This window comes from Notamacropus eugenii, chromosome 5 (assembly GCF_028372415.1).
Source record: "Notamacropus eugenii isolate mMacEug1 chromosome 5, mMacEug1.pri_v2, whole genome shotgun sequence".
NCBI lineage: Eukaryota > Metazoa > Chordata > Mammalia > Diprotodontia > Macropodidae > Notamacropus > Notamacropus eugenii.
This window is the reverse complement of record NC_092876.1, coordinates 63,349,301-63,376,012: the sequence shown is the minus strand read 5'-3', so window position 1 is coordinate 63,376,012 and position 26,712 is coordinate 63,349,301. Positions and strand designations below refer to the sequence as shown.

The following is a 26,712-nucleotide window of genomic DNA, read 5'->3' as shown; positions in this document are numbered from 1 at the left end:
ATGGACAAAAATATTTATTGTAGTCCTTTTTTGTTGTGGTGGCAAAGAATTGGATGTTGAGGGGGATGTCCATCAGTTGGGGAATGACTGAACAAGTTGTATATCATTATGATGGAATACTATTGCACTATAAGCAATGAGGAGTAGGATGTTTTCAGAAAAACCTGGGAAGACTTACATGAACTGAAGCAAAGTGAAATGAGCAGAACCAGGACGATATTATATACGCTAATGGCAATATTGTAATGATTATCATCTATGAATGACAACTATTCTCAGCAAGCAATGATCCAAGACAGTTACAAAGGATTCATGATGAAAAAAGCTATTCATCTGCTGGGGGAAAAACTGATTGAAGTACACTTTTAAAATTTACTTTATTCTCCTTTTTTTTTCGGTCTGCATTTTCTTTGGCAACACGGCTAATATGGAAATGTTCCGCATGATTACACATGTATAATCTATATCAAAATGTTTGCCTTCTCAAGGGGATGGAAGGAGAAATATTTTGGAACTCAAAATTTTAAAAAAAATGAATATTAAAAATTTTTGTTTACATGTAATTGAGAAAAAAATTAAATAAAAATTAAATGTTTAAAAATAAAGTTCTTAGAGGGAACAGTTTTAAGAAGACTCACTATTTTCTTAAGGTGAGTCCCAATACTAACATGATTTCTTCATTTAGTAATCCTAAAAAGCTTAAGTGAAACCATGTACTTTTGTTCTGTCTTATCCTAGAATTTCTTTTGCTTCAAAATTGTTATGAAGCTGAGGATGGAGGGGTCTTTTCTGAGTTGGTAGGGGAAACCTTAATGCTCAGAACTTCTTTGCCTATTAATAAAGCTGCATCTTTGACATATTTGGCTATTTTTTTCTTCCATAGTATGTAATTGGTAATATATTGTATTAGTATTAATGTCTGACTTATCCCTCCTGGATGCTAAGTTCCATAAAAGCAAGGATTAGGTCTTGATTAAACCATATAATTTCACATCCCCTCCCCCAAGTATCAACCACAGTGCTGCGCACAATTAATAAATATTTAATGAATGCTAGAAGGAAATTCTGAAAAGGGAAAATACAAGAGAATTGCTATTCAGCAAAACACCTGCTTTGTATAAAAGTGGGCACCAGGGAAGCAAATGTATTTATAACAAAGACCTTTCTTTAAAGGAATTTATAATCTAAGGAAGCAGGTCAGTCACTAAGCACTTATTAAGCACCTTCTATTTGCCAGGCACTGTGCCAAGCTCTGGGGATACAAAAGGCAAATCCACTCCCTGATTTCAAGAAGCTTACAGTTTAAAAGGGGAGCCATCATGCGAACAACTGTACAAAAAAACTATATATAGGATAAGTAGGAAATACTCTAGAGAGAGAAAACAGAAAAATTAGGGAGGTTCCTGTCTAAGACAGGATTTTAACTGGCACTTAAAGGAAGTCAGGAGGCAGAGATGCCCTGGAGAGGCACTTTGTATGATCCAGGAGGGGGTGTGGCCCAGCCCAGCCCATGTCACAGAAGCACTTTGTTGGGGGCCAGGAGGGAGTGAAGAACCAGGGGTTGGAGATGGGCAGTCACAGAGCACTCTTGCAGAGCATGCTTCCCTCATTCATTAGGGAGCCTGTAGGCGATGATGGATCCATCCAACTCCCTATGGATTGTCATCACTTGGCTGCTCAACTATAAGCCGATTCTGCTCGTGGTTCTGGTGACATTACTGCTGCTTAGCAACTGGATGGTCAAGCAGGAAGTCTGGCCAAACAGGATGAAGCATGAGACGGTGAGGGGAAACTCAGCTGGGTCAGATGTGGGAGATGCTGAAAGAGTAGGGAACACAGCCAGCTAAAGGAATGGAGGGAGGGGATATCTCAAGGGTATGATGAGGTCGTACACCTAAGAGAAAAAAATACCAGGAACTTAGGGAATAGAAACATAGCTTGTAATGGGGCACACAGCAAGAAACTCACCCTCAAGGCAATCTTGTACTTTGAGAGAGGAAAATACAATGCAAAATTAAGATAAATTCAATTGATTATGAGGGGGGAATTAGTGGCTATCATAATTCTTGGCCCTCTGGGTCTCAGTTTCCTCCTCTGTCAAATGAGGGAGTTGAATTGGATGGCTTCTGAGATCCCTTCCAATTTTGGAATTCTACAGTCCTACACTTTGTACCCTCTACATTTCAGTGCCCCATGACAAAGTCCTAGTCACCACATCCTAGTTAGGGCTCTGGTAGGGACATGGACATATTGAGTTTAACAATGGACATAGAAGAATTTGGAAAGTATTGGATGTGATTGGAAGCTGGAAATCATAGCACTTAAAACTATGAGGGAACTTAGTCTAGTTCAACAGAAGAGGAAACTGTGTCTCAGAGAGATAAAATGATTTGCCCAATGGCAGGTGTTCAGAGCCAGAATTCAAAACCAGCTCTGATTCCACGTGTGTTCTTTTCAATTCACTATACTGCCTCCTCTTTGCAAACTCTTGTGCCTGGTGCAACTGAGTGGTCTAGTGTGTCCTGCTGAGATAGATTGTTCATTCGCAGTCCTTGTTCTGCCACTGGCTTTCTTATTGACCTTTAAGAGTATCTTTCATTTTATAAAAAGCAAGAAGTTTTCAGCTCCCAAGTGAATGCCTTGTTTGGTGATTTGGAAGAGACCATGTCTAGAGACCCTCTAAGTGTGGAGGCTCTCCAACCAAACAGGTTACAGAGAGGAGGGGGAAATGTAAGGAAGAAAACACCAGCAAATATGTGATACTAGAGGGCTCAGAGAAATGGGGAAGCTCCTACAGGAGACTAGTCATGGTCATGAAGTCTACAGGGAGTTGGTTATCCAATCTCAGCAGAAGCATAAAGGAGAGCCCTTCAGACACTCAGGGTACAAAACCCTTTAGCATCATCCTTGACTTCACCCTCTCCCTCCTTCCCTCCCTGTATCCCAGACTGTGGCCAAGTCTTGTCTATTCTCCCTCCTCAACATCCTTCAGATCAGTCCATTGCCTTCTACTAGTGCAGCCACCCTAACCCATGCTCTCATCACTTCTCACATCTAGAATATTACTGTAGTCTTTGGATTAGTCTTCCTGTCTGCACTGTCTGCTTTCTCTATTTCATCTTCCTTTCAGCTGGTACATTGAAACTGAAATTCCTTCTAGCACAGGTGTGACTATGTCACCCCCTGCTCCAGAAGCTTTAATTCTTGCATTAAAAAAAAGCAACATAGATTTTGCCATTTCATTAGCTAGGTGTGGGAGTATATAATCCTCTTTGCCTCAGTTTTCTCTAGATAACTGGTAACAGGTGCAACTATATAAGGAGGGGCTTAAGGAAGGCCAAGAAGAGAGGGAATGAATCCTTAGGACTCAAATCTGGCTCTTTAGATGGCATCTTGTTGCACATACATATACACATGTGTGTGTGTATGTGTATATATATATATGGGTGTGTATGTGTATATATCTATATCTGTATCTATCTACCTCTATGCAAAAGCAGTCCCTGCCATTAAGAAGTTTATAATTTAATTGGGGAGACAACATGCACATCAATATATACAAACCAAGCTACACACAGAATGATTGGAAATAATGAACAAACGAAAGGTACTAGAATTCTTAGGGTTGGCGAAGACTTCCATGAAAAGATGAGATTTTAGTTGGGACTTAAAGGAAGCCAGGGAAGTCAGTAGGTAGAGATGAGGAAGGAGAGCATTCCAGGCATGGGGGATAGCCAAAGAAAACATGTAGAATGGAGAGATAGGGCATCTTAACTGTGGAACAGACCAGAGACCATTGTCACTGGTTCAAAAAGTGTGAGGTCTAAGAGAGTAAGGTGGAAGGAGATTGAAAAGTTAGGAGGGAGCTAGGTTAGGAAGGGTTTTGAATACTTTTATATTTGACCCTGGAGACAATAGGGAATTTACTGAGCAGGAAGAGTGACTTGATTAGACCTATGCTTTACAAAAATCACTTTAGTGGCTGAACAGAAGATGGTTTGGATTGGGGAGAGACTTGAGGCAGGCAGACCTCCTAGTAAGTTATACAGGGTATGAACACATACATTCCATCCCATCTCCTCCAAAAGATTGCCCCCTCTGTCATTCCTATTCTTCCACTTATTCTCAATCTTAAGGTATTGTCATACCTTGACAATAATCGAGGTATGAGGCCTATACCAGAGTGGACATATTGTCAGAGGAGAGAAGGGGGAGCACTTTGAGACATATTGCAAAAGTGAAATCAACAGGTCTTGGCAACAGCTTGGATATGAAGGAGTGAGAGAGAGTGAGGAATCCAGGATAACTCTTGGTTGGGAGCCTGGGGAACTGGGAAGATGGTGGTACTCTCGACAGTAACAGGGAAGGTAGGAGGGGTGGGAGTAGGGAGTTTAGGGGGAAATATAATAAGTTCAGTTTTGGACATATTGCATTTAAGATGTCCACTGGACATTCAGTTTGAGATGTCTAAAAGCTAATTGGAAATGTGAGATTGGAGGTCAGTAGAGAGTTTGGAGCAGGAGAAGTAGATGTAAGATTCATCAAGGCAGAGGATGAAATCACCAAGTGAAGTAGTATAGAGTGATAAGAGAAGAAGGCCCAGGAACTAAGGGACGTCTACAGTTAGAGAGTGTAATCTGGAGGGGAAATCTAACAAAAGAAACTGAGAAGGAGCAGTCAGAGAGGTAGGAGGAGAATCAGGAGAGAGGGATGCTCTGAAAACTAAAAGAGAAGAGAGCTGATCCACAGTGTCAAGGGCTGCAGAGAGGTCAAGGAGACAGAGTATTGAGAAAAGGCCTTTGGATTTGACAACTAAGAGACCGTTGGTAACTTTGGAGACAGAAGTATTGCTGAAATGATAATGTTGGAAGCTGAATTTTAAGGAGTTTAGGGAGTGAGAAGAGAGAAAGTGGAGGCATTTCTTAAGGAGGTTAGCTACAAAGGGCAGAAGAGATCTAGGATGATAGTGGGGATAGAAGGATCAAATGAGGGTTTCTTTCAGGGCAGGGGAGACATAGGAATGTTTGTAGGCAGTATGGAATCCATAAAGAGGGAGAGATTGAGAATAAGTGGAAGAATGGGAATGACAGAGGGGGCAATCTTTTGGAGGAGATGGGATGGAACGGATGTGTTCATCCTTCATTGCCAAAGAAGACCATGCCATCAGAGAAATAATGACATGACTCGCACTTGACTTTTATTTTGAGTGAGGGAGGGCTGTGCAGGTCACCAGCCTCACTTCTCCTCCAGAGGCATCTGAATCCAGTGACCAGATAGTCATCAGGATGACTGGAGATGATCCAGGATGAGGCAATTGGAGTTAAGTGACTTGCCCAAGGTCACACAGCTAGTGAGTGTCAAGTGTCTGAGGTGAGATTTAAACTCAGGTCTTCTGACTCCTGCACTGGTGCTCTATCCACTGCACCACCTAGCTGCCCCCAGGTGGAATGGGATGGATTGAACAAGGAGAGGGGTTAGCCTTGGCAAAAAGTAAGGTCACTTCCTGACTTTGACAGACTTAGCCCTTTTCAGCAATGCAAGGACTTAAAACAACTCCAAAGTACTCATGATGGAAAATGCCATCCACATCCAGAGAAAGAACTGTGGAGTCAGAACGCAGAATGAAGCAGACTATTTTCATTTTTTGTTTTGTTTTTGCCTTTCTCATGTTTCCTCCCATTCATTCTAATTCTTTTATACATCATGACTAATGTAAAAATATGTTTAATAGGAATGTAAATGTAGAGCCTATATCATATTGCCCACCATCTTGGGGAGGAGGGAGTGAAGGGAGGGGGAGAAAATTGGGAAGTGAATATTAAAAACAAAAATTAAATTAACTTCAAACAAACACAAACAAAAAGAAGTAAGGTCACTTCATTAAACGAGACAGGGGTAAAAGAGGAGAGTGGCAAAAGGTATCTGAGTGATAGGAACTGAGGAAGAGGAGAGAAGAGGGAGTTCACAGCAAATGGCTTCAATGTTTTTTTCTATAAAATGCGAAGCAAAGTTCTTAGCTGAGAGAGTGGGAGCCATGAGAGCCAAGGTGGAAAGATATGGAAGAGCCACTGTGGAGAGTGGGATAGTGAGTTGAGAAGGGAGGTATATAGTAGGACTGCTTACGACAAGGGTGGTGAACCTGCGGCCTCGAGGCCACATGTGACCCTCTAGGTCCTCAAGTGCAGCCCTTTGACTGAATCCAAATTTCACAGAGTGTGACTCTTTAACTGAATCTATATGTGGCCTCGAGGCTGCAGGTTCCCCACCCCTGGCCAGGAGTAGTAAAGGTTCATTTGAGGGTATGTAACAAAACAGCTATATGATTTTCTCCACTTTCAGCAGCATGTGTGTAGGAGCCAAAGTAAATGGTGGGAGTGATGCAAGGCTGAGGTTTGATTGGCCATAATCAATGATATGATAAAGGGGCTAGGGACTCAAGAGAAGAGGACAGGGCAGAATTGAATTGTTTCATCAAGGAGTCAAGATAGGGAGAAGAGGAGAGAGTGTCTAGTGCAGGAGAAATGGCCTGGGAGAGAATTTAGGGGTCAAGGGTTTGGAGGTCACAGTATGAATGACGACTAGAGTTACATAAGGAAAGGCAGGGGTAGAGGTGAAAAGCTAATGGATTATGATAAGATAAGGGGATTTCAGAATCCTTGAACATATAGATAGATGGTACATTTGTAGGTGAAAGCAAGATGAAGGGTAGGGCCATCTTTCTGTGTGGCTAAGGGAATGAAGGAGCAGATCATGGGAAGTGAGTAGGTTGAGGAATTGAGTGGTTAGAATATTGGAGGGAAAGCCAATATGTATGTTGAGGTACTCTGATAAATGAGGGCAGGAGTTGGGGAGGAGAGACAAGTTGTAAGTCAGATACCAACCATACTGAAGGAAGAAAGGGAAATGCCTGGGAGTCTGTAGATAAGAGTTACCAGAATTTTGATTGTGTTGTAGATATATGAATAGTATTAATCTCAAAGGAAGAGAAGTTACTGAGAAATGGAGGAAGAAGGAGGAACTGAAAGTGACAATGGGGAGTGAGGATTATTTAAACTCTCCTGCCTATCTATACCCGTGTGTCGAGGAGAGTGTGTAAAGGTGCAGCCAGTACTGGAAAGGGTGCTCACGGAGGCTGTCTCATTAGCGGAAAGTTAGGTTTCAGTAAGCTGGAAAAAATAAGAAGGAAAAGATTTAAGATGAAAGGAAATTTGTTGCCCATGGAACAGTCATTCCGGAGGGCACAGTGGAAAGTCTAGGAGGAGCTAGGATGAAATTTTGGAGTGGGAGGGTTGAGGGGGATGAGAATGAGGAGTTAGGTGGTGGAGAGTGGGGAATGGGTTTTGGATGATGATCTACAGGAGTTCAGAGTCACTGGGATGCGAAGGTTATGAACAGGTGTGACAATGTTCATCCTTGAGTGTAGGATGTCTCTCCTCTTTCCCACAAAGGCTGAAGATCAGGCTGGAAGCCAGTGCAATATGAGATGTATACCTCATTTTCCTCCTTGGTAAAATGAGGATAATAATAGCACCTAAAATGAGATATTGGCAGTGTTTTGCAAACCTTAAAATGTCACATATAAATGTTAATTACTATTATTGCTATTATCCTAGAGTTAGTAAGGTGTTATGGATAAGCATTTTTCTGTATATGATTGCCATACCAGGATCCACCCTGAGAGACTTGAAAGCAAATAGCTTAAGAAGGTCTTAGCCTTGTCAGGAATCAAGTATAGAATTATACCTTACCATCCTCAGGGAGATCCAGTGCAAAGCATTACAACTGAACGTTGTATACTTTGCGTATACTGATGCCCAAAATGACATTACAGGCTTTATAGTCCATAACTCTCAGTGCCTGGGTTAGGGCCAGGAGTTTGCAGTAGGCAGTCTTAGTAAGTAGTCTCAGACAGAGACTCACAATCAGTCTATCTTAACAGAGAGATTGATGATTTCAGTCCAGAAAAGCAGCAACACATCTAAGCAATGGTGGGATGTTTGAGTTTGCTGTCAACTTCTGGATTTCAACTAAAATCTTGGCACTTTTGGTACATGCAATCAGGTGATCCAACAAGCTTTTAAGTACTTACTATGTGCCAGGTACATTAAGTTCTAGTCCTGGCAATACGAAGAAGAATAAACAGGAACATTGGCCGTCCTCAAGTTTACACTTTTTTCTAATAGATGCAAGATGGCAGACTGATGAAAACCGTTCTATCTGAAGAATTTGAAAAACTTGGTAATTTGCCAGTCTAGAAGTAGACTGTTTCAGGGGGAAAACAAACAGACAAACAAACAAACCACTGGATTTGGAGTCAGAATACCTAGATTTGAATTCCAGCTTTCCTACCTGTGTGACCTTTGGAAATCACTTAACCTCACTGGGCCTCAGTCTTCATCTGTAAAAATGAGGGAACTGGTGTAGGTGCACTTTGTTTCCTTTCAGTCACAAATCTTTAATCCTGTGATCCTAAGGGGAGCACTGGAAAACAGTTGGAACCCTGCAAATATGATAGCTCACACTCACCTATCTCCTACTGAGGAGTTGGTCAGACTTCCTCCTGAGCAGAAGGAAAGGCAGTCAGCCAAGTGGCCTTGGGGAAGAAAGGACTGATCACCAGTTGCAGAGAGACTGTGAGATCCTGATAACAGCTCAGAATATGATGACTCATAAGAGGAAGAAACTGGATGTTGCAACCCATCAGAGTTAGGGAAATCAACCAAGACTCTCCCAGCCCCAAGGGTACCTTGCCTCATATATGGATGGGGGGAGGGCTGAACCTAGAAATAGCCCCTTTCTTCCCTAATGCTCCAGTCCTGGAGGCTCCAAATGAATAGAGAGGACATTTATATAATCTGATGAGAGTGACACCCTTATCCAGCCACCAGCTCCACTGAGGATTGCCTGACCAGGGGATGGGAAGGTGCTGTCAGGCAGATACGGGCCAGCCATAGACTTAGGCCAAGATCTCATTCTGAGTACAGTTAGCCTCTTAGGCTAGAAGTCAAGTTAAGAAATGATACTGTATTAGTAGAAATGGGAGAAATGGTTCTTTGCTCGGCCAAACGAGGCCATTGCAGTGCAAGTAATGAGTTTTGTGGCTTATCAAAATAGATACCGTATACAACAGAGGTCAACATTGCATTACAACTTTATGTGTTTGCTGTGCAGTATGTTTTATAAAAATACATTTATATTAATATATTTTTCTACATCTCCTAAATATCCCCTTGTATCCCTTCCCCACCTCTTCTCAGAGAGCCATTCTTCATACCAAAGAATTTTTTTAACAAGAAAAAAGAGGAAGAGGGAAATAATCAACAAAATGGATCAATACATAGAAAAAAAATCACAATATATGCAGTGCTACACTTCTGGGGGGGCTCCATCCACTCCCCACCCCACCCCAAACCCCGGCTCTGCAAAGGAGTGGGAAGATGTATTTTCTCAAATCTCTTCTTTGAGGCTGAACTCATTCTTTTCAATTTTATGTAATATATGTTTACTGCTATAGCTCACAGCTTCTTTGTTCCATGTATTAGTCAGGGGTGTGCTGGAGTCATGTCCCAAAGAGCCGGTTGTTAAATTTTCATCTTGAGCATTTATAACATGAAAATTGACAAAAACTACAAATCAGGACTTGATTTATTATTTTACTGATGACCTAGACTTAAGAAAACAATGGAGAAATATTAATTATATAGATTAAATTGAAAAGTATATCATAGGTACATTTTTTCCCCCTGGAGAGCCAGTTTTTAAACATTTATCAGCACACTTCTGGTTAATATATGATGCTGTATATGCTCTCCTGCCATATTTATATGTATTATGTTTCTATAGGGAATCTCTGAATTTCATCAGTAGTCCTTTATATGTTGCCCTGTTTTATACTGCATTGAGATTTGTATCTTCAGTTTGATATGGGATATGGGTACAGTGGATAGAGTGCCTGGTGTGGAGTCAGAAAGTTCAAATCCAACCTCAGACACTTACTAGTTGTGTGACCCTGGGCAAGTCACTTCACCTTATTTGCCTCAGTTTCTTCATCTGTAAAATGAGCTGGAGAAGGAAATGGCAAACCACTCCAGTATCTTTGCCAAGAAAATCCCAAATGGGGTCACAAAGAGTCGAACATGACCAAGAAAGGACTAACCAACAATAAAATTGAGTCTATCACATGCATTGATGCTAGAGGCATTCAGTTCTAGCTTGAACACCATATATAAAGTAGCTTCATATCATGGTGTTAGGGGAGAAAGAGTACTGGATTTGAAGTCAGAGGACCTGGGTTTTAATTCTTATCCTGCCACCTGTGTGGCTTTGGGGAAGTCACTTAACTCCTTGGGCTGTCATTTTCCTCATCTGTAAAATAAAGGGAAGTTGAGCCAGATGGTCCTTAAGGCTTCTTGCAGCTTTAAATCTATGACACTATGATTCCCTACAACCACCACTAATTATTTTTTAGTTTATGTTGCTTATGATGTATGTTCCTAGATAGTTGAATGGATACAATGTAATTTATTAGGGCTGCAATTTTTTCCTTCTTCAGGGGAGAATGTTGGGAAACTAGATTTTTGCTATTCAAAATACACTCACAAATTTATGTAGTTTTTTACTGACAGAAGTATATGATAAAAGCAGGTGTGAGGGCTAGGTCATTAGAAGACCTTGTCTCCTTATCTTTTGTTCTGGTTCAAATTAATTTGCATGCCAGATCAGAAAGAATCTTGGGGAATTCTAACCCTAAGTCAGATGTAGGACAAGGACTGTGATAAGAGCCCCAGACACACAGGTTAAAAGACTTAGTCTTATCCTATAAGCACCTTGTTTGTTTTTTGTTAGCAGGGTATGGAGGTTTATAGCTTCTGACTATGGCTAAAAAGCTACTAGTCTGCCCTGATGAGCGAAAAGATTTTTTAGAAACAGCATCTTAGCTGACTGGAGCTGTAGACATCCCTAAAGAGATGAAACCTAGAAATTGGTGGTAGGGAACAATGCCTAGTGGCAGCTAGGAGACCAGCAGAATAATTCATCTGGAAAAGAGCAAAGAAGAAAGACAGAGCTAGATAGAAACAGAGACACACACAGACAGACAGAGATGGGGGTGGGGAGGAGCAGTAGAGACATTAACCATGTGATACTCAGGAGCGGGATCAGCATAGAGCAGTGCCCTGCAGGGAGCAGGTCCAGAGAGAACAGAGCCCTGACATCACCAGAAGACACCAGCGGCCCTGCTACACTGGAAATGTGAGGTGACCCTCTATGTCTTTTCTCAATCACATGTGTCCTTCCGCGTAAACTCCTAAGCACCAACAGCATGTATAGCCTGTGTTTGTGCCCTGATGCCAGAACTCTCCCCATGCCCACTTTTCTCATTGATGGGGTGTGTAATTGTGGGAGAGATTGCCCCAGATTTATGTGGGGGAGACTCAATTGCTACTTTTCTTTCTATGCTATTTAACTTGGAAATAATTGTGTCCTCTGGGTGACAAGTAAAGTTAGATAGATGTAGGAGCTTGAAAGCTATGGTTTTGAGTAGATGTAAACCCTCAGATTACCTTGAATATAGAAGAGCTTTTCTGGGAGCCCCTCATATGGGGGGTGGCTACACGTACATATAGAACACTGTATATACATACATAACAGTATTCAGAGGCAGCTGGGTGTCACCATGGGCTTAGAGTTAGGAAGACCTGAGTTAAAAATCTAACCTCAGATACTTATTAGTTGTGTGACCTTGAACAAGTCACTTACCTTCTGTTTGCCTCAGTTTCCTCAACTGTAAAATGGGGATAACAATAGCACCTACCTCCCAGGATGATTGTGAGGACCAAGTAAGCTAACAATGATAGAACATTTAGCACGCTGTAGTAGCCTATGGTAGGTATTTGATAAATGCATATTCTTTTCCTTTCCTACTTCCCTCCCCTTCTCCCCCCAGCTATTGTATTTATCTGAGTGTTTGGGGTTTTCCCTTAGTAGAGTGTAAGTAGAGGACAGGGACCGCTTACTTTTTGTTTTTCTGGTCTGTTTGGTCTACCCTGTGTTGGGTACTGTTTACTGGACCAGAACCAGCCTCTATCCTGTGAGCGGCCAGAGCTGAAACACAGCAGGCTAGAGACAGGAGAGTCAGGACAAAAACAGTAGTCTAATTAATTTCAGAGTGAGGAAAAATGACACCTGCAGGTGGAAGTCCCCCCTCCAAGAAGGAGGTCACTTATATACATTTAAGGGATTGGTCTACAACACAGACTTTCTTAGATCTTGAGATGGTTCTCATGGTAAGCATTCCTTGGGACAATCCAGGTGCTCTTGGGTCCAGTGGGAACAGTCATTGTCTCAAGTCTTGGGGGTCATGACCACCCTGTGGGGCACAGATCCAGAGTTCTGTGATGGGAACAGGGGTGTAATACCTGTCAGTGACAAGGAACAGAGGTTGTGAACATGTGATGGAAGGCCCTGGAAAATCAGGGGAGCCAAATTCTTTAGTGAACACCTGGTGCTGGTCCAAGAGGGTGAGACCATTCTAGGGCACAAAGGATTATTGTCATGCCAAACTCAGGGCACAGCCTGCTTGCTGGACCTAGACTCTGGAAAACAGGGTATCTCCAAAATACTTTGACAGAACAGTGCCTGCTATAGTAGGAACTTCATAAATGCCTGCTTAAATGAATAAGATGAAATTTTCCTAGAGGGCCAAGTCAGCTTCCCCATCTCGCACCTCCTGAATGTGGGACTTATAGCCCTCCTGACCCTCAGTTTCCTTAGCCATAAAAAGGAGATAAACATATTTGCACTCCCTACCTTGTAGGGCTCTCTCTGTCAGGAAACCCTCTCTGTGAATTGTAAACTGACTATGAAAATGGATATTTTTTAGGGTTCCCATTAATGTCATAAATTTCAGAGAAAGACTTCCTCTAGACCACTTGTCTTTTCTCCCCAATTACATTTTATCATTTCAATCCTAGGGAAATCCTTCCAAAGTTCAGATAGGAAAATGGTAGCTGGGTTTTAGTAGAGGACATTGCTGACCTGCCACTGTTAGATCAAGGACTTTTGATTATTATCCAAGTTGAGGGGATGAGAGCCCCCTAAAGGGAACAACTCTCCTGGGGGTTGGACCCAAATCTCATGGCGCTCTAGGGGGGGGTTATACATCCATCTTCCTTACCGCAGCAAAGGCTCTCTACATCTCCTTCCCTCAAGGGTCTAATGACTACGGTTGGACCTTTCCCAGGGCCCAATGTCTTTCACAATCTCACTGACTTCATCGATATGTCATCTTCCTAGACACAAGAATTTCTGGTTATCATTCTTGTGGGTATAGCCAACACTCAAATATCAATATTTCTTCACCCAGTTGCAAAAACATATGCTGTGCAGGATCAGAGACTCTATGTGTGAACAGAATAGCTCATTGACATTTGTATGAGGTGATTCCAGGGGAACTGAAAGATTCCTCTCCCGCTAACTAACTCCCTGAACTGCTGAAGTGCTTGAAATTCCTAAAATGAAAGTCATTAAATATAATACTAACAATATTAATACTATTTATTACTATATTAATATTTATAGTACTAATTTTTAAATAGAATAAAATTGTACTGTACTAGTAATATTCAAGTAGGATAAAAATAATATGCCAGCAATAGTAATAATGAATTAGAATAATGACAACTAGTATTTACTTAGTTCTTTAAGGTTTGAAAAGAGCTTTCAATACATAGTGGCTAGAAAGTTGGCCTAGAAGCCAAGAGGACCTGGGTTCAGAGTCTGCCTTTGATACATATGGACTGTGTAAGCTTGGTCAAATGACTTAACCTCCGGTGTCCCAGGCTGCTGTCCGGAACTATGAACTGCAAAAACAAAAACAAACCAACTACTCCTACCTCCCATGGTAGATGGAGTTTCCTCATCTGGAAGTTCCCTAAGAAAGAAATCACAGCTGCTGCCCTCCTCCCTAATAATAATGGTTGAATAGTTGTCATGATTAAATTTTTAGAAATAAAATATATTAGTATAGTTAGAATGATACGGTATAATACTGCACTCATACACCAAAAAAGTACAAAATCACTTTATATGGAATTCAACGATGAATTACATATAGCTGTATGAGTCATTACTTTTCCTACAACATCTTTATTTAGCTAAGTTATAATTTCCAGTTGTTGAGTCGTTTCAGTTGTATCCAACTCTTCATGACCCCTTTTACAATTTTCTTGGCAAAGATACTGGAGTGGTTTGCTATTTTACAGACAAGGAAACTGAGGCAAACAGGGTTAAGTGACTTGTCCAGGGTCACAATGTCTGAGGCTGGATCTGAACTCAGTGAGATGAGTCTTCCTGACTCCCACTGGCATTATGTACTATGGCACCATCTAGCTGCATTGTTCTAATTCCTTTATGATCAATTGATCTTTCTATATCTGTGCCTAAATTTGCTGATGTTATAGGACTCAGTACAATTATTTTTTAAAAACCCTACCTTCAAAGATAATCCATTACAATTTACTTTCTTTTAATAGCTATCTCTGGGAGCATGAGACAGAGGACTGACAAATTCAGATGTAGTGGATAGGTGTTTGGATTGGTTGAAGGGGTGTGGTATTAGATCCAGGAGGGCCGATAGTTAAATTTTTGGCATGAGCTTTTACACCTCAGCATATGCTACAAATCAGAGTCTGGTTTATTGTTTTGTTGATTGTCTAGACTTAATAAAGTGATGGAGAAAATGTTAGTGCAGAAAGCTTCTCCAGTACTCATTTTTTTCTTCTATAGAGCCAGTTGTTAAACATTTAGCAGCACCGCCTTCTTTAGTTCCCAGTTTTTTTGGAATGAGGACCCCTTTTTAATATTTAACAATTTCATGGATTTTCCCCCGGCTCCTGCCCCTCTTTCACCATAGCTGTTATACATTAGTATTTCTCCATCAAGAAAATACAAGATGTGTGTAACGTCGATGTTTGTTTTGCTGGACTGTGCAGCTAGGTATTGAGGGTGGCATTTTCCGGGTTTTTAAATATTTGCTTAAAGGGTAGTGAAGTGGGAGGGACAGATTAATAAAATACTTATTAAATAAAGAATAAACTATTTTTAAAAAAGAAAGTGTATGATGGCCAAACCTGTTTAATTATCCTGTTGAGTCATCGTTCTTATTTTGACAGAGTTAAATATGACAATGCTTAGTACAGACAGGGACTTCCAGGCTCCTCTTACTAACTCTCAAGCCCTCCTCTCTCTCTCTCTCTCTCTCTCTCTCTCTCTCTCTCTCTCTCTCTCTCTCTCTCTCTCTCTGCCTCTCTCTCTCTCTTTGTCTCTCTCTTTCTCCCTTTCTCTCACTCTCTGTCTCTCTCCCTCTGTCTCTCTGTCTTTCTCCCTTTCTCTCTCTCTCTCTCTCTCTCTCTCTCTCTCTCTCTCTCTCTCACACACACACACACACACACACATACACACACACACACACACACACACACACACACACACACACACACACACACACACACACACACACTCCCTGGGAGTGTCCCAGGAAAGGTGTTGTCTCAGTGTGGGCTTGGCAGGAGGGCGTCTGTCTTAATGAGAGGAGAGGAAATGAGAAGACAGCTCTGAATCATAAACCACACAGTCCCTTCTAATCCCTGCTCTGGCCACAGAATTGTCTGGGTTTTTGTTTGTTTTGTGTTTTGGTTCTCTTAATCAGAGCTAATAGTCCTGGATGGGAATTGAGATTTAACCTAGGTGTAGCATTGTTTTTTTAATAACTGAGATAAAAAAATATAGCATTATAGAATAGGATGTTGTGACATAAAATATCAGAGCTCTGAAGGTCACAACTGAAAGGACTTCAGGGTAGTGGAGAGAGGAATAGACTTGGTGAAGTGACTTGCCCAGGGTCACACAACTAGTAAGTGTCTGAGGCCAGTTTTGTGCTCAGGGAGATGAGTCTTCTTGACTCCAAGCCTGGCGCTCTGTGGACCATGGTACCTAGAGGCCTCTGTCAGGCGCAGAAAATGCTTTCTTTACAATATTCTTGTGAGGTCTGTAGCCACTGAGGAAACTGTGCTTCACAGGATGTTGGTGGGCTCAGGGGAAGGCTGAGCATCTCTCGCCAATGTGCTTGTATGGTCACCCTGGGCAAACGGAATGCCAACTTAATTCCACGTCACTGGAGACAGCAGAAAGAATGTGGCACGTCCGGTCCTCTGCAGATCTAGAAGTTCTCACCAGTTTGGCAATGTCCCATTTTCTCTCAGCGTGAGGAAACAGAATGTTGTGCTTTGTGGATGTCATTGTTCAGTTGTATCTGACTTTCCATGACCCCGTTTGAGGTTTTCTTAGCAGAGATACTGGAATGGTTTGCCATTTCCTTCTCCAGCTCATTTCACAGATGAGGAAACTGAGGCAAACAGAATTAAGTGACTTACCCAGGGTCACCCACCTAGTGAGTGTCTGAGGTCAGCTCTCTATTCACTGCGCCATCTAGCTGATTTGGTGTTGGAGGAAACTGCTCAAATCCCAGCTTTGGTAGAATTGTGTGACTTTGGGCAAGTCACCTATCCTTTCTAAGCCTTTTTCCTCATCTATAAAATGAAGCATTTTGTCTAGATCAGGGCCTTTTAACCTGGCATTTATGAATTTGAAAAAATAAATATTTGGAAAACTGTATTTTACATAATTTTTCCCTTTATAATCCTACTAATTTTATTTTATGTTTTTAAAAATATTATTTGGAGAAGGAAAGCAAAGACTTTACCAGACTGCCAAAGACATTAGGAAGATTAAGAGTCCCTAGAGTTTAGAAGATTATCAAGGCAGAAAAGTTCTAATATACACGTGTACCTATCCCCAACTTACCTTGTCTCTATTTAGTATATGTATTTAATAAATTGGTATATAGTATACATATATTATCTATTTAGTATATATGTGTGTATATATGTATTTGTGTGTATGTGTATATATATATATATATATACACACATATGTATATTTATATATCCCATCAGAGGTGTCAGACTGAGTGCTTCTGCTGTTGCAAAACTCCCTGGTGCAGCCTGAAGCAGATTAAAATGTCATTACGAAATGTTTAACAAAATAATAAAAATACAATATAGCATAGATAATGTGAATTTGTGGTTTTCTACATGCTATTTCCTCAGTCCAATATAAGCTCTTGGAGGCCAGGGAAGGACAGCTTCATCTCTGAATCCTTAGTGCTTAGCAGAATGCCCAGCCTGTAGTAAATACCTCAGCACCTGTTGATTGAGAGATGGGTTGAGTCTATCTATGTTCTTAGTTCTTGTAGGGCTGTGACATCCTATGATAAGTCCTATTGAAAGGGCTAAGTTAGAGTTGACAACTTATCATGTAACTTTACAAAGTGCTTTCATATCCATGTTCTCATTTGATTCCCTCAACTGTCCTATAAAAGAGGGAAGGAAATTAATTTTAGCATCATATCATCAAATTGTAATTTGAAATCATATTGATCAAAGGAGATAATATTTGTAAAGCACTAGGATCAGTGTGTGTCATCCAGCAGGTGCTTAATAAATGCTTATTCACCTTAGTCATGATCCAAGCCCTTTTTTCATTTTTACAAATGAGAAAACTGAGGCCCAGAGAGGACCATGAGATCACGGGTAGTAAGTGACTGAATTTGGTTTTGTACCCAGGAGCTGGACCTAAGTGGGGAGGGGTAGATGGAAGGGTATCTTTTGGCCAGTCACTGTCCTATCCAAGAAGGCTGGCCTGCTCAGAATGCCCCCCTTGACTGTCCTCTCACCTGACATTGTGTTTCTAGACCTTTACCTTTGCCCAGGCTGTCCCCTATTCCTGGTACACCATCTCTTTTGTCTCTGCTTCTCATAATTCTGAGCTCCCTTCAAAGTTTAGCCCCAACCCCCTCAGCCGAGATGAGATCTTTCTTGAGCCCTACCCTTAGCTGCTAGTATCATCTCCCTCTGCTGACCCTTCTATTTACTTGGTATTTTTTTTTATATTTCTTTTTGTGTATTTTTATTTTGTATTTATTCATGTGACGTCGTTTGCCCCAATAGCGTAAGCTCCTTGAGGTCTCTCTATCCTCAGCAATAAATGTTGGTTGAATGAATGAATGGATGGATGAAATCTGACCCAGGGGTTCATGGGAGTTAGAGTTGGTCCATTCCTTCATTTTACAGATGAGGTAGAAAGAGAGTCATTGATTTACTTGAGTTTCCTCCAAATCCCTTCCTTATCGCTGGCATTCCTGACCTATGATTTCACTAATCCATAGAGGAAAGTCTTTTCAACAGCCCTTAGTCTTGACTGATAAGGGATATCCAGAGCCATAATAGAGGCTCATAATAAGTTTTGTCCTAAGGTATCCACATAGGGAAGGTGGTTTGCTCTTCCTTACCATGTTAGTCCTTTGTGAGACTTTCTTGTCTAGCCTTAGGCTTCCTGTCCCTATTCCATGACCCTTTCCTCAATTCTGATAAATTCCCCCTTGCTTGTCACCTACCAGGAGATTGGAGTCCCTAAGGACTGAGAGATCTGTCCCCATTTCACTTAGCCGTGTTTATAACATTCCACTTCTGGGTATGTTGTGGTATACCTTCCGCGGGGACCCCTGGAGGTTAAGGGTGATGATGTGGTGGGTTGGGGATCCTGACCCTTCCCCTCTCCCTTATCCCCCTCCACCCAGCTGAATTTGCCTTGGGTGCCAGAATTCCTTGTCAGGGCTCTGCCTCCATCTCTGTTTATTCCTATAAACTAAATTTCCATCTTTTGGGGGGTGGGGGCATCTTAGGAATATATAGAAAATCCGAAGGTCTCCGAGTGTGCCACCGGCAGCACCATTCTCACAGCCAAGGAGGTCGACAAGATGCATGCCTGCTTTGCTGTTCAAGACAAGCTCATGGAGCGGCTCATGTTCAACGAGATGAAGCTGAAAGTGCTGGAGAACCAGATGTTCATTGTTTGGAATAAAATGAACCGCAGGAAGAGGTCCTGCCAGGCCCGGATTCCTTCGCCAGCCAAGCACCTCCGCAGACGGAATGGCTTCTCCTCTGCCTCGGGCTTCAGCTCCAATTCCCGTGGGCCTTGCTAAATTTTCCCTCATTGACTAGTAAAACCTAGTGATTGATGACTGCCTTCTTTTGAGTAAATTTCAACTTGACAGGTAACAGGAGCGGGCCAGGAGGATCAGAGCAGAGAGAAGCCTTCTCAGGCCAATCTGGAGCAAGTCTGGCAGGGGGGGACCAAGGAGTCCAGATCGGGGCCCTGCTGGAGAAGTCCTGGAAAGACTGCTGGAAAAGCTACAGAGGCAGGGGTGGGCCGGGGAGGACAGAAGACGCGCTGGGGAAAATTGCAGGAAAATCTGCCTGGGCAAAAGGTAGGGGGCTCTGGGTAAAACTCCACAAGAAGCCATGGGGAAAATGGACAGGAAGCCCTTGTGTGTCTGTGAGGATACCCTGGAGAGAGGAGAAATAGCAGGGGAAGCCCTGGGGGGGACACTGGGAAAAGGCTGCTGGGGAAACTGTGGGGGACACACTGGGGAAAGGCTGCAGGGGAAGCCCTGGGGGGGGACACTGGGGGAAGGCTGCTGGGGAAACTATAAATATGTGTGGGCGTGGGGGGAGGAGAAGGAAATCTGTATGGGAAACCACATGGCAAAGGAAGCTTTGGACAGAGTTGGGGCTCTAGGGAAACTGAATGAGAAGGGAAGGGGGGGAAAGAGCTGCTCTGCCCGAAGTCAGGAGAAATCCTGGGTTGGGGGATCATAGATTTAGAGCTGGAAGGAAACTTGGAGGCAACTGAGTCCTACCTTCTTATTTTTCAGATGAGGAAACTTGAGGCCCAGAATGGTGAAGTGATTTTCCCATTCACACAGATAGTAGTGTCTGAGGTCATATTAGAACTCAGATCTTCCTGATTCCAAACTCAGTGGTCTCTGCTCACTGTAGCAGGCTCTGCCTGCAGCATCTCTGAAAGAATGGCAAGAGAGGTTTGGGATGATATGATTGGGACAGAAGGGTTGGTAGAAATATCAAGGAAAGCCCTTGGGGGAAATCCCTGGGGAAACTGGATGCCCCAAAAAATCTTCAGGGAAGATGGTCAGAGGAGCCTGCAGAGGAGTTCTCCCTGAAAGGAAGGCTTGGCAGTAGCAGCAAAAGCACTGGATTTGTTAACAAGAGATCTGAGTTTGGCCTTGGCCTTGGACCTCTCCCCTTTTTTAAAGATATCTTCTTGTCTCATCCAGGCTGGAAATGCAATAGCTACTCATGGACTTCAACTCATGGTTGATTGGTGCAGAAGCTCTAACCAGCTCCAGTTCTGACCTGGGATGGTTTGTCCCTCCATAGGCAGTCTGGTGGCCTCATTTCCAGTGGCTTGTGGTGTTGACACCAGACTTAATGCAGATGTCTGATTGACTTTAGCCCAACAGCAGCTTAGAACTCCTGAGGTCAAGAGACCCATCAGCCTGAGCTTCTTCTGGAGCAGGGATGACAGGCAGGGCCACCAGTCCTCGTAGACACACTGGAGCTTTCTACTTGAATGACTTTGGTCAGTCACTGAATTTCTCCCATACTCAGTTTCCTGTTTTGGAAAAATTAGGGGATTGACTAAGTAGGCTCTGAGATGCCTGTCAGTGGTAGATCCTGTGATACATCAGGGGAGAAGATATTGTCTATTGAGATTCTGGAAGCTAATAAATTTTATTGAATCTATATCTATCTATCTATTCAGATAAATATGTGTATGTATGTATAAACACATATTTCCTCATCATAACTTCAGATCATTCCTCTTCCTTAATATCTCTGATGCTAGAGAGACCCTTCTTTCTCCAGAAGAGTTTGGGAATGTGAGGCAGTGTGACACAGTTAAAAGACTATGAAATTTAAAATTTGAAGTTTGTAAAATAAAAGCTTGGCTCCAGAGAAAGGATGCTTCCCTTCTTTGTAGAGATAGGGGACAGTGAGTATGTATTGTCAGACTCAGGTTATACATTGGTTAGTTTTCCTGATATGCTCTTTCTTCCATCTTTAGTTTTTTTTTTATTCTTTATTACAACAAATGATTTGCTAGGTAGGATATGTACACACATGCACACAGGAATATATATAAAAACAAAAGATTGATTAAAAATAAAAACTTCTTCTAAGTGTCCCACAAATCCCCATTTTGGACAGACCAAATTCTCTACTGTTGTTCACAAAATATGAGATTTAGAGGAAGGTGTCCAGTTCAATAGAATCCTTTGTGGAAGATCTATGGTAGAACATAGTCGTGGCTTTGTCAGTTACTATGACCTTGCACTCTAGGTCTTAATGTCCTCATTCTTCAGATGAGGGGACTGACCTTAGATGACTTCTAAAATCCTGTTCAGTTCTATGGTTTTGAGGCAACAGTAGGAATTTTAAGAAAAGAGGGTGGCTACAAGACAATGAGAAAATAGCCAGCACCTTCCCTTTAATGGTCAAGGAAACCATTGGGGAAGGAGAACAGGAAGGAATCAGAAGAGTGAGAGGAGGATCTTGGATCCCAGAGTATAAAGAATTTATTCCATTCCTTTCCAAAGGCTGGATGACCACTCATCATGAGGAGGGTCTTAAATTCCAGTGTATTAAGAGTCCATTCCATTCCAGACAAAGGGGATGATCACTCATCCTGCACGTGATTGATGGGATTCATATTCCAGGTGTGATTTAGTCCAGGTGCCTGCTGAGACTTCTTCCACGTCCAAAATTCTATGATCCTCTGGCTCTTATAGCTAATGTCAGAGACAATATTTAAACCCAGTTCTCCAGACTCCCAGCCAGGTTTTCTATTACACTGTTTGGCACCATTCTTCATCACTAGAGCATCAGTGTGTCCTGGAGTTGTCCTCATGAAGTTGGGTCCATCCTCATGGCATTTCTGTCACCACAAGAACTCTGCCCCCTTGCTAGAGAAGGTGCTGTCTTGGTACCTGTGACTAGGAGCCAAGGAGGGATAGGGATGGAGATGTATCAATAGTGATTGACAACTGAGTGAGAAAGAGGTTCCAACTCTGTAGGCCATGAATCAGGCAAGATAAGTTTTGTTTTCTTTTGAGGTCATTTCTTTGTAGGAACCCAAGTGGTCTCCCCCTCAGATTTCTAGCAAAGTGAGGAAAGGGTATCCTGGGTGCAAGTATTTGCTGACATTTCCTTCCCTGTGTGACTGTGTAGATCATTTCCTTCCCAGGCTTTAAGACCCTCATCTGCTCTCTGAGATCCTCACCAGAGGTGACCAATCCTATGGACATGCTAACCCAAGTATTCTGCCTCCATTGACCCCTTAGAGAATCTCAGTTACTGATCTAGAAGAGCCTGAAACTATCTCAAGCAGGGACTTGCTGGTAAATGTTTAAGAATCAGCTCTCTGGAAACAAATTAATGTAAGCCCAACATACTTTTAAATTTAGTCTGCATTATTCATATCTTCTTGATCACTTAGGTCTAGATGATTAACAAAACACTGATTTTGATTTGATTTGATTAAAAAAAAAGCCTTCATGTATAGCATTCACTAATTTCCAAGATGTAAGTGTTCACACTGAAAATTTAAGTAGGCTCTCATGGTGTCATTAGTTTCCATTTTAATTTTTAAAAAATTGTTTTCTTCAGTGAACTTTTGAACCTCTTTTACCATTTGGCTCATTCTGCTTTTTAAGGCATTCTTCTCCTCATTGGCTTTTTGGACCTCTTTTGCCATTTGGATTAATCTAATTTTAAAGGACTTATTTTTTTTTCAGCATTTTTTTGGGTTTCCTTTAACAAGCTGTTGACTCCTCCTCTACTTCTCTTACTTGATTTTCAAAACCCTTTTTGAGCTCTTCCATGAGCTGAGATCAATTCATATTTTTCTTAGAGGTTCTGGATGCAGGAGCTTTGGCTTTATTATCTTCTTTTGGCTATATGTTTTGATTTTCCTCACCACCACTGACATAAGAAAATGTCTCTTCACCAAGAAAGTAAGAATCTATAGTCTGCTTCTTTCCCCTCTTCCTGTTTACTCATTTTTCCCAGCCTAGTACTTGACTTTTGAGCTTTGTTAAGGGGAGGGCTCCAGAATCAGCCTTCTCTTCAACAATGGCTGCAGCTGCACTGGGGCTGGACCATGCTCCCCTCTCATCCAGGTGACAGACCCTTCCCATTAACTTTTGAAACTATCTTTAGTGTTTGTGGGTTGAGAAGGCTACAGCAGCTGCCAGCAATTCAGTCCCCTAAGACCTTCTCCCAGTCAAACTGCACTCACTCCCAACCTCGTGCAATAGACCCTTCCTGCTGACCTTCCAGACTGTCTTGGACTGGAAATTTGCTTCAGCCTGTCATTTTGTGGCTTCTGCTGCTCTAGAATTTGTTTAGAGTCATTTTTTTACAGGTTTTTTGAGGGGTAGGGGAAAGAGCCCTAGCGGGTCCCTGTTTCTACTCTGCCATCTTGGCTCCACTCCTGACGATGAACTTTAAGGAATCAGTAGGGAACAGCTCTGAGAGTTCATGGGGAAAAGGTGGGTTGGAGATTTTGATCTTGGCGGTTTTGGAGAGTCTAGAATGAAGATGAATGAACTCTGACTTTATTTGCTAGACAATTGGGATACATTGAAGATTTCCAGCAAGGGGGAAGCATGGTCAGAACCATGCCTTTGAAGGATCGTTCTGAGAGTTGCTTGAATCATGGAGTGAGGGATTGGAAGCAGGTTATTGCTACCATCTTAATGAAGGGTGACAAGGGTTTATATTAGCATGATGACCATGGCAACAGTAAGGAGGGAAATAAATGGAGACATCTTGTGTAGGTAGACTCATAACAGTTTCAGGACTGAAAAAGATCTTAGAGTTTACCTATTTCAACCCTCTCATTTCAGAGGTTAGGGAAGACAAGGCTTGGGATGGGGAAGAAGATTGTTCTAAGGACAAACAACTAATTAATCATGAAAGGAAAGAGAAGTAGCCACTTGGACACTGAGGCAGAGGGAGATGGAGAATGAGAGAAGATAAAAAACAGAGTCAAGAGCTAATTTGCTAGGATTTGACCAAGGGACCCGACGACCATTTATGGGGTTTAGATGACATTCCTACTTAGATATGTATTGATCTAGATGCCTTTTGAGGTCTTTTCCAGGGTTGGCACCCATAGTCATTTACATTTGTCTAGTGGTTAAAAGCACTTGATGGGGCAGCTAGATGGCTTAGTGGATAGAGCACTGGAGCTGGAGTCAGGAAGACACGAGTTCAATTCTGGCTTCAGACACTAGATGTGTGACATTGGGCAATTCACTTAACCCATTTGACTTAATCCACTGGAGAAGGAAATAGCAAACCACTTCAGCAATTTTGCCAAGAAAACCCCATAGATAGTATGGTCTATGGGTCATGAAGAGAAGGACACAACTGAACAATAACAAACTCCTTAGAAGTATTTAAAGAACCGCCTACAGGACATTACAAAAGTCCCAGGGCCATTTCAAGATCTGATTCAGACTTTTGGGAGCACCAATCAATCAATCATTTATTAAGTACCAGGTACTGTGATAAGCAATGGGTATACAAAAAGAGGCAAAAGATGGTCCTTGCCCTCAAGGAGCTCCAATGTAATGGAGACCACACCCTATATGTTATCTCATTTGAGCTTCAATGCCACCATGTGATATAAGTACTGCCACCATTATCATCACCATTTTACAAATGAGGAAACCACAGCTCTTTAAAAGGAGCAGTATCTCTTTGGGCCCCACTATGGTAGCTGGGTTAGCTTTTCCTTTGGCCCTATCACATAAAAGTAAGGCTAGTTATATTCCTGTATCAGTATTGAAACTCTCCTTGAGACTTAATTGGCTAAGGTGGTTGCTTCAGACTCAAGTTACAAAGGAGTTCCAACACCCTTTCTCAGGCTTCTGACCATGGCCTGATGGCATGAATCAAACTGGGAAGCCAGAGTCAACTGAATCCAAAGGCTGTCTTCACTGAATAACTGTGTTGAATGACTTTCCTTTGATGTGGATTTAGTTTTGATTGGATTATAAATTCATTTCTGCTATTGTACCTAAGCATGGGGGTGGGGGTATTGGGGGAGTGGGAGGGTGGAGGGGAGGAAGGGGGGAGTGTCTCTTTCTTAGTTATTGCCGGCAAGATTCTTGCTACAGTACTTCTTAACAGGCTGATCCTTCACCTGGAAGATGGTCATATACCTGAGAGCCACTGTGGCTTCAGAAAGGGCTGAGGAACAGTCGATATGGTGTTTGCTGCCCGACAACTCCAGGAGAAATGCCAGGAGCCGAACAGAGGTCTGTACACAATGTTTGTAGATCTCACCTAGGTCTTTGATACTGTTAGTCACGAGGGCTTATGGAAAATTATGTCAAAATTTGGTTGACCAGAGAAGTTCATCAATATTGTACATCAATTTCATGATGACATGTTTGCCTGAGTTCTGGATAGTGGGACAATGCTCTTGTGCCTTCCCAGTCACCAGTGGAGTGAAACAGGGCTGTGTGCTTGCTCCCATGCTTTTTAGCATGATGTTTTTAGCCATGTTGTCAAATGCTTTCAATGAGGATGAACACGGCATCAAGGTCAACTACCGTACTGATGGTAAGTTCTTCAGTTTGAAAAGGCTACAAGACAAGGCCAAAGTGGAGGGAGTATTGGTGCATGATTTTCTGTTTGCAGATGATTGTGCACTCAATGCACCCTCTGAAGCTGAGATGCAACAAAGTATGGATCAATTCTCTTCTATCTGTGCTAATTTTGGCCTAATAATTAACACCAAGAAAACACAGGTGCTCCATCAGCCACCACCACACCACATATGTGGAACCATCAGTTACAACAAATGGAGAAGTTTTGAATGCTGTGGATTAGTTTGCTTACCTTGACAATGAGGTTGATCCATGCGTTGCCAGAGTTAGCTCAGTGTTTGGGCGACTGTGAAGAAAAATATGGGAGAGAAAGGGTATTAGGCTGTCTACCAAACTGACATTCTACAGAGCCTTTGTGCTTCCCTCATTGTTGTATGCCTGTGAAACATGGACTGTCTACCAGTGCCATGCCAGGAAACGGAATCACTTCCATTTGAATTATCTTAATTCTTTAGATCATCTGGCAGGATAAGGTACCAGACATTGAGGTCCTTACACTAGCTGAACTACCAAGCAATTTAAACTATACTTCAGAGAGCACAACTCCCATGGGCTGGCCACATTGTTTGAATGCAAAATGTATGCTTGCCAAAAAGACTATTTTATGGAGAGGTCACATGGGGCAAGTGATCACAGTGGTCAGAAGTGATACAAGGACACTCTCAAAGTCTCTCTCAAGAACTTTGGATTTGATTATGGGATATGGTGGATACTGGCACAGGACCACTCAGCATGGTGAGCCCACTTCAGAAAGAGTTCTGTGCTCTATGAGCAAAGCAGATTTGAGACAGCACAAAGGAAACATAGGATGTGCAAATTTGGGGTATCCACCCCAAATATTCACATGGACTATCTGTGCCCAATCTGTGGTAGAGCATTCCAAGCTAGTATTGGTCTGATCACCCACAGTCAGACACACTGAAACTTCGCTTTATCATGGTGATGTCATTTTGGTCCTCTGAAGACGAAGAACAACCACCTACGACTTCTTGGGGACCAAGTCAGTCCAAGCTCATAACAAGTTCCTTGCTCACAGTCACACAACTAAATGCTAG

General features: G+C 42.2%; 1 protein-coding gene across 2 annotated transcripts; it reads left to right on the top strand.

The window, feature by feature from the left end:
• The first annotated feature begins 1,542 nt into the window (after positions 1-1,542).
• TEX46 (testis expressed 46) lies at positions 1,543-19,375 on the top strand. Of its 2 annotated transcripts, XM_072609238.1 has the most exons (3): positions 1,543-1,781; positions 11,149-11,250; positions 18,800-19,368. In XM_072609238.1, the coding sequence occupies exons 1-3, from the start codon at positions 1,632-1,634 to the stop codon at positions 19,097-19,099; spliced, it is 552 nt and encodes a 183-aa protein (XP_072465339.1). In that variant the 5' UTR covers positions 1,543-1,631; the 3' UTR covers positions 19,100-19,368. The 2 variants fall into 2 exon arrangements, with proteins under 2 accessions (XP_072465339.1, XP_072465340.1); XM_072609239.1 differs by lacking the exon at positions 11,149-11,250 and having other exon boundaries at positions 18,800-19,375.
• Positions 19,376-26,712: the final 7,337 nt, after the last annotated feature.